This window comes from Trichechus manatus, unplaced genomic scaffold, assembly GCF_000243295.1.
Source record: "Trichechus manatus latirostris isolate Lorelei unplaced genomic scaffold, TriManLat1.0 scaffold00008, whole genome shotgun sequence".
Classification (NCBI taxonomy): domain Eukaryota; kingdom Metazoa; phylum Chordata; class Mammalia; order Sirenia; family Trichechidae; genus Trichechus; species Trichechus manatus.
This window is the reverse complement of record NW_004443944.1, coordinates 9,957,811-9,966,625: the sequence shown is the minus strand read 5'-3', so window position 1 is coordinate 9,966,625 and position 8,815 is coordinate 9,957,811. Positions and strand designations below refer to the sequence as shown.

At 39.4% G+C, this 8,815-nt stretch overlaps 1 protein-coding gene across 1 annotated transcript in view; it reads left to right on the top strand.

The window, feature by feature from the left end:
• Positions 1-8,815, top strand: part of DOK5 (docking protein 5) — a 95,210-nt gene that overhangs the window by 28,568 nt on the left and 57,827 nt on the right. The window contains exons 2-4 of the mRNA XM_004370223.1: positions 3,525-3,639; positions 3,724-3,843; positions 7,396-7,585. Of these exons, the coding sequence (XP_004370280.1) occupies positions 3,759-3,843; positions 7,396-7,585 (275 nt within the window). The 5' untranslated portion in view covers positions 3,525-3,639; positions 3,724-3,758. The remainder of the gene's footprint in view (positions 1-3,524; positions 3,640-3,723; positions 3,844-7,395; positions 7,586-8,815) is intronic.

Genomic DNA, 8,815 nt, shown 5'->3' with positions numbered 1-8,815 from the left:
GGGTGTGCAAGGAAGGGTCGTCATAAAGCGGGGTGTGCAAGGAAGGGTCGGCATCTCTGCCCAGACAGGTTTTTTTTTTTTAAATTGTGCTTTAGATGAAGGTTTACAGGGCAAATCGGTTTCTCATTAAACAGTGAATACACATATTGTTTACTAACATCGGTTGCCAACACCGCGTGTCCACACTCCCCCCTTCACTACCTTGGGTTCCCATTTCCATTCGACCAGCTCTCCTGTCCCCTTCTGCCTTCTCGTCCTTGCCCCTGGACTGGTGTGCCCATTTAGTTTCGTATACATGTCTGAGCTATGTGTATTATTGTTTGTTTTATGGACTTGTCTAATATTTTGGCTGAAGGGTGAACCTCAGAAGTGACTTCAGTACCTTCCCTTGGTCGAGTTGTGCTGACTTCCCCAGAATTGTGTACTGTCTTACCCTTCACCAAAGTTACCACTAATCTATTGTCTAGTTAGTGTTTTTCCCTTGTCACCTCTCCCTTCCCTCATAACCATCAAAGATTGTTTCTTTCTGTGTGTAAACCTTTTCATCAGGTTTTCATAGTAGTGATCTCATACACTATTTGTCCTTTTGTGATTGACTTATTTCACTCAGCATAATACCCTCCAGATTCATCCATGTTGTGAGATGTTTCTCAGATTCATCATTCTTTATCACTGTGTAATACCCCATTGTGTATATGGACCATAGTTTGTTTATCCATTCGTCTGTTGATGGGCATCTAGGTTGTTTCCATCGTTTTGCTATTGTGAGTAATGCTTCAACGAACATGAGTGTGCATATGTCTATTCGTGTGATGGCTCTTATTTCTCTAGGATATATTCCTAGGAGTGGGATTGCTGGACTGTATGGTATTTCTTTTCCTAGTTTTTTAAGGAAACGCCATATCATTTTCCAAAATGGTTGCACCATTTCGCATTCCCACCAGCAGTGCATAAGAGTTCCAATCTTCCCACGGCCTCTCTAACACTTGTTATTTTCTGTTTTTTTTGATTCGTGACAGTAATGCTGGGGTGAGATGGTATCTCTTGGTAATTTTGATTTGCATTTCTCTGATGGCTAGTGATAACGAGCATTTCCTCATGTGTCTGTTAGCCACCTGAATGTCTTCTTCGGTTAAGTGTCTGTTCATATCCTTTGCCCATTTTTTAATTGAATTATTTGTCTTTTTGTTGTAGAAGTGTTGGATTTTCCTATAGATTTTAGAGACTAAACCTTTGCTGGATATGTCATAGCCAAAAATTATTTCCCAGTCTGTAGGTTCTCTTTTTACTCTTTTGGTGAAGTCTTTTGAAGAGCGTTCGCGTTTAATTTTTAGAAGATCCCAGTTATCTAGCTTATCTTCTGGTGTTTGTGTATTGTTAGTTATGGTTTGTATTCTGTTTATGCCATGTATTATGCCCAGACAGTTTTTGATGGGGGACTGCTTGGGATGGAACTTTTCCAGTTGTCTGCTGTCTGATTCCTGTAAGCAATAAAAGCTACTTTTTATGTGTTCAGGCTCCGAACGGAAGGACATGATATTTATGAAGCAATCCGTACTAGTTACTGGTGCCCTTTCTCTAATGGCCTCCTGGCTATCTAATTATCAGGGACAACCTGTGACCACCTTGCAAATGTGGAGTGTTGTCTTACAGTTATGGCATGGTCGGGCAGACGTGTTGTCCTGCATAAGGAGAGAGCAGAGAAGGCTGTGTGCCAGGAGGATCATGGTGCCTTCTGGAAACTGAACAAAGGCCACTGTGGCTGGGACATAGGAAACATGGGCAAGAGAGGCAGGGAGGAGGCTGGCAAGGTAGCTATGGGGAAGGACACAGAGGGCTTTGGAGGTCATTCAAAGAATTTAGACTTTTGTCCCAAGTGCAATAGGAAGTCATGGAAGTGTCTGTTTATGTGTAAAAATGCTGGACTCAGATCTGCATTTTGAACCGATCATTCTGGCTCATGTGTGGACAGTGTATTAAAGGGAATTAGGTTGCAAGTGGAGAGACCAATAAGTAGCTACAGCAAGATGCTAGCGACTTGTATTAAGGTGGTGTCACACAAAATAAACAAACAAAATAAATTAAAAAAAGTAAACAGCTTTTGCATCTGGTGAACTCTGAGGCTCATGGTGTCATTAGAGTATAAGATATGTGATGTGGAGTTGCTGAGATATTGGTTTGACCAGCTTCGAGGAGCCTGGGTATGATATTTCATGCTGAGAAATTTACATTTAATACTGTACAAAGAGCCGATGGAAGAAGCAAGGAAATGAAGTAATCAGATTAACTTGTGCACGGAGGATACTCATTTTGCTCCTGCCTACTTCTTGAGTCCGACATTTATTGAATTTAGAAAAATAGATGGGAGAAATCTTACAACATAACTGAAGGGCAAAGATTGATGGGAGGCCCATTTTTTTGGTATAATAGCACAAAAGAGCTATACTGCAGGGAGGTTAAACTTGTCAGTGTGAAAGGCCTATTTATCTTGTAAATACTCTACCCTGAAGCCACCTAAGCCATCCCTCATGCAAGGCCCAACCACCACTGGCCTCGAATGCAGCAGAGAATTCAAAGTTAATTGAATGAAGGCCAGCCAGCTCAGAAACCAACAAAGAGCCTACACTCTTTATCAGAGGGGATTGGTTTGCAGAAGTGTTACAGGGACCAAGGAGCTGTGGGAGAGAGAAGAGAAAGCCTAATGGGGACCTGTCTTCTTTGAAGAAGTTGGTCCCACCCAACATTCCCACACTCTAAAGCAGAAGTGCCATAACCATTGACAAGCTAGGACTAAGTCAGAGAGGAAGGAGAAAGCATTTTACAAATGAAATTTCCTACGGACTCTGTGTTAGAAGTCTATGACTTGGACCCAGAATAAGGGACCAGTTTTGCAACTTCTGGACTCCATTCCTGATGGGCAGAGACTGAGACAATTTGGTCATGAGTTGAACCTCCCCTCCCTCTGTTCCTCAGGGTTAATGTTTAACATATTTACATTGAGATTACTCTGAAGTGATGGAGTATTGGAAGCTTTTAGAGTAGGCTGAAGGAGCCCTGGTGATGTACCGGTTAGGTGATTAGCTGCTAACAGAAAGGTTGGCGGTTCGAACCCACCCAGCAGCTCTGTGGAAGAAAGACCTGGTGATCTGCTTCTGTAAAGATTACAGCAAGAAAATCCTATGGGGCAGTTCTACTGTGTCACATGGGGTTGCTCTTCGTCAGAATCGACTCGATGGCACCCAACAACAATAACATCATGAAGTTTTGAGTCTGTGCCTCTTAATATGCTTTAGAAAATTGAATAAGGAAACGTAATTTGTCAGTATTCCTTGCTGTGTGTGAAGGATAACACTGAATGGACCTAAATAATTCCTAACTTTCAGATACAGAGACACATTTCTGTCAAGTTGTGTTCTTCTGTGGTGCACTTTCCCTCCTGCATCTCGCCTTCATTCCGTGCTGCTGATGGGTAGCATTTCCTTGCGGGAGCGTGATCAAAAAACTTCTTATTCTTTGTTTTTCAGGTTACGGAACTCAACAATGTGAAGAACGTTGCGCGATTGCCGAAGAGCACCAAGAAACATGCCATAGGGATTTATTTCAATGATGATACCTCTAAGACCTTTGCTTGTGAATCAGGTTTGTCGGAGGCAGTGGGAGCTTTTGACTTCGCTTTCAAGTGGGTGCTGTGCGTACAAGCTAATATTCTGGCCATTTCCGCAGATCTTGAGGCTGATGAATGGTGCAAAGTACTCCAGATGGAGTGCATAGGGACGCGGATCAATGACATCAGCCTCGGAGAGCCTGACTTACTGGCCACTGGTGTGGAGAGAGAACAGAGTGGTATGTAAAGAAAATTCTCTCTTTATTTTTTCTTTTAAACTGTTTTTGCCTCCCTGCATTTGATAAAATATAAGACATCTTCATTATGTAGAATTTTTGAAGTTATAAAAATATATAAGGAAAGAATGAAATCTAATCTTTAATCTCACCCACAAGCTGTGATAACATTTTGTTAAATTTATTTTCCTAATATTTTTTCAATGTAAAATATGGATAGTTGTACATTAATGATATCAACTAGAATTTTGAGGAAGCTGCTGTGTGCCAGTTCCTGTGGTAGACACTTTACCTCACTGCTAACTAAAACTAACCCGTTGCCATTGAGCTAATTTTGACTCATAGCAACCCTATAGGACAGAGTAGAACTTCCCCATAGGGCTTCCAAATTGCAGCTGGTGGTTTCAAACTGCTAGCCTTTTGGTTAGCGGCCGTAGCTCACTATAGCTCTTAACCACCAGGGCTCCTTACCTCTGCTAGATTCTTTAGTTTTCACAACAGCCCTATGATGTAAGTACTGTAACATCCCCCATTTTACAGATGAGGAAACTGAAGCTTAGAGGAGATAAGGACCTTGCTCCTATTTCAATAGCTAGTTAGTATTCAATTTCAGGCTGTACCCTTGGCCCTTTATGTACTGTATGTAGATTTTACAGTGTTAAAACAAAAATCATATTAAGCCAATAATAGAAATTGTTTGAAGTTTATTTAATATATGATTTGCAAATCAGGGTAATATTTCCAACTAGAAAGTAAAAAAAGTTCCAAAGAAGAAACATTTTTTACAGATTCTTATACTGCAGCTTATCACTAGTAATTATACATTGCCATGGAAATGGGGCCAGAATAGTGTTTACATAACAACAATTCACCCTAAAACACAGCTTCTAGTCTGACCTTTGGAATTTCTGTTGTCAAAACTACACATAGATAATTCTATAAAAGAGTACAATGTCCAAGTCTAGACTATTGTTTGACTTAAAGGTGACTTTTAAGAAACCAATTTTCTCAAGGTTCAAAGATAGCTCCAGTAGGTCACCTCAGCCTTGTTGGAATCCAAACACCTGGTTTCCAGGAGAATTAAAACTCCTTTCCTCAACAGTATAATTTTTTTTCCTTGCCTTTTTCATTCAAAATTTTATTGAAAGCTTCCCAGTGCTTTTAATAGAATCCAAACTTCATGAATGGCTCTGAAAGTCTAAACCTACTTAAATCGGCAATTTCTTTTTTTCACCCAAACACTTGAGCTAATGATTTGAGCTAAACCCTCAACCTGGGAATAAATCTTCTTAAATAACAATGACCAAAATATTCTTGTACACTTTGCAGACATCAGTGTTCCTTTACAGCATGAGCCTGAAGGTGAGGAATCATTTCTTCCTCTCCAAAGAGCTGAGCCTTTTGACAGGGTAGATTGGATCACTGAGTTCAGCTTCAGCCAGTTGACTTGACCAATGAGGACATATCACAACCAAAGGGTCTATGGGGTCATCTGGCTTGATTATGAACACGGCAGAGGTGGAATTGTACTGGGAGCACACTCCAATTTTTAGTAAAAAATGCTTTCCCTCCCAGTTGAAACTATGTCTTCATGACACATTTATAGCCTGTGACTATTTGGATGCACCATATCTGCCATAATCCGTCTCCACGGAAAGGTTACTGACCGTGACCTAGAAGTGCTGGCTAATTCTGAGGGGTTCTTTGTAGACTGTGAAATGGAGCTACAGAGAGGTTAAGTCATTAACCAAGGTCATACATCCAAGCCATCAGCTCCTCCCCCTATAGTTCACTGCATCCTGGTGTCCCTGGGCACAGAGGGCACACCCATAGTGTTCACAGACAGATGCCTATGAAGTCAAACATAAAGAAGAAAAGATGACAGATTTGGATTTTTTTTTTAACCTAGAGGGCACAGATCAGCATTTATTTCCACAATTTATATCTGTAGACTGGCATCCTGCTAGTGTTACAAACTGAATTCAAGAAATAGCTGTGTCTAGGGGTTACCTTTGTCATGTCCATTTTCTGTGCCTTAGTTTTCTCTATTGTCAAATGGGAATAAAAATATCTGGTATGTAACTACTAAGTCCTGGTGGCCCAGTGGTTAAGAGCTCGACTGTTAACTAAAAGGTCAGCAGTTCCAATCCACCGTCTGCTCCTTGAAAACCCTATGGGGCAGTTCTACTCTGTCCAATAGGGTCACTATGAGTCAAAATCAACTTGCTGGCAACGGGTTTTAAGGATTTTTATGAAACTCCACTCTGTCTTTAAGGCACTTTAAAAATATTCATTTGTGTAACTTCAAGTAATTGTAACTAAAATGGTTGTTATTCTTGAGCTAGGCAGAGTTATAGAACTTCTAAGCAAAGAAATTAGTAAAGGTCTCTTTTACGCTTTACGTAAGTAAGACAATCTTTCTTACTTGGTTCAGAAATTTAGTCCTTTAGAAATATACTTTTAAAGTAATAGTTACTAGAAAGCAGCAAATATTTAGTTAGTGGGCATTTGAAGTAATTTAGAAATTTTGAAGAGTAGATGCATGAATACATTTCATGAACATAATCTTGACACCTCTATTTATTAAATTCCACTAAAATATTTGAATATTCTAATATAATTCTCTTATTATCAAAACAATTAATTTAGAATACCACTAACATTAAATTTTAATGAAACACTATTTTGTTAGAGGTAGTCAATCTACCGTAATGATGGGTAGGTGGAAATGTGTTTGCTATAGTAATAATATTTTTGTTCCTATTTCACTTAAAGATTTTTAACTCTTTAACTTCTTAAATCAACGAATTTTCTACAAATGTATCCCCATGACTGTATGTATGGGGATAAATATTTGGTTGCAGTCATCAGCCAAGCAGTTTATTTAGAGAAATCTTGGTTAAATTTTAACAAATCATCCAGATAAGTAAATGAATATTTCTTCCCAGTATTTGACTACCGAAGGCCCTTTGTTACAACTAATTCAAATATATCCATTAGCATTTTTCCCAACCGTTGGTCAGTTAAGTGCATTGTATTCGTGTAAAGTCTTATTTAAATAATTTGGGATATAATTTTTTTTTTCAGTTATGAAAATTATAGGTTGATCAATACAACTTTAATATCATCAAACCACGAGACAATCATTTTGCACCTGCATTTTTTGTGAGCACATAGTGCGGGTGTTATTAACTTGGGCTTGGCAGAAAAAAACATTGCTTTTCATAGTTTTACTGCTTTTGTCTTTTATTGACATACAGTTTTTTTTTCTTATGCAAATTGAAAGATTCTAAAAACAGTCTTTGGATGTGCAAATAGCGTTTAGTGCATTAACAGCCAGACTGTGTCATTATGACGTTCTTTAATATGGGCTGCGTTTAAAAACTCATTTTCTGGGACTGGTAATTTATGAGAAAGGTTGACGTTCCTGTCCATTCAACCACAAGGTAGAGAAGGATGTGAGCCTGAATTGTTTTTAAATGCTTGTGTTTTCCTACAGTGTCTTTGATGTTTTATTCCTGGGGATTTTAGACTAACCTTTTGTTTTTCTCCCAGAGAGATTCAATGTGTATTTGATGCCATCTCCTAACTTAGATGTACATGGCGAATGTGCCTTGCAGATTACATATGAGCACATCTGTCTTTGGGACATCCAGAATCCCAGAGTTAAACTCATCTCGTGGCCGCTAAGCGCCCTGCGGCGGTATGGACGTGATGCCACGTGGTTCACGTTTGAGGCAGGGAGGTGAGTTGAATGGTTGCTTTTCCAGATTGTTGGTTTTTCTTTTTTCTTCCCCAGCCTCACATCATTTAAAGCCTGACTTTCTATATGAGCTCCAACCTGAAGCAAGCTTCGGAAGATTCAGAGTTACAATTGTGTAATGCTAGAGGTATTGCAAAATATTCATATGAATTCAACGTGGCTTTTTTTTTCCCCAGTGGAGGATTCTGGTGTTTCATGGAGGTGGTATGAATTTTCATTACACAGTTTGATTCCTTGCTATAAACTGAAGTTGAACTAGGTAAAAATGCTAAAAAATGTATTGTTTACTGGGTCAAGCTGAACAGAGGCCAGCTTCTTGGCTTCTGGAAAACTTTTGTATTGTTATTCAATTTGTGTTTCCTCATCTGAACTAACTATGGCAGATTATTGATATGAGGGTCCGTTGGTGTTTTTGAAGTTGCAAGTTACTGGGTTCTTTGCACTCTGCTCACAGTGTAATGAATGGCAGCAATACTGGAAAAGGTCATTTCTAAAACATGCTTATTATGATACCCAGGAAGCACTTTCAGGGCTTACACCTGTTTCTTTTAGAGGTTAACCTAGGAGAGAGAGGATAGGGCCGACAAGGTTTGTGTTGATCACTGGATGCAAAGATATTTGTTTAACCAGTATCTCGTTTGCCTTTTCTCCACCTCTCCTCCCTCAGAATTTACTCTCTCTCTCTCTCTGTGTCTCTCTTTCCCTTTTGAAATACCACAGATGAATTTTCCATTTGAGAATTTTAAATGATTAAGTTGTAAGACAAGGAGCCCTGGTGGCCCAGTGGTTAACAGTTCAGCTGCTAACCGAAAGATTGGTAATTCATAGCCACCAGCTGCTCCACAGGAGAAAGATGTGGCAGTCTGCTTCTGTAAAGTTTACAGCCTAGGAAACCCTGTGGGGCAGTTCTACTCTATCCTATAGGGTCACTATGAGTCAGAATTGACTCAACGGCAATGGGTTTGGTTTCTGGAAGTTGTAAGAAATGTAAGTCTTTCTGTATATGACCTTGCATCACATTCAAGTTGAAAACAAATAACTTTTTCTAATTTTGTTTGTAAAGTGAATGGTACTTCCTGACAGAAATATAATACTTGCTGTAAGGAAAGCCAAAATGGATGTTCTAAACCCCTAAGACCCTAATTCATATGCTCTGTCTTAGGCTGGGTTCCCTAGAGGAGCAAAACCAGTGACACATGTACATATATATAT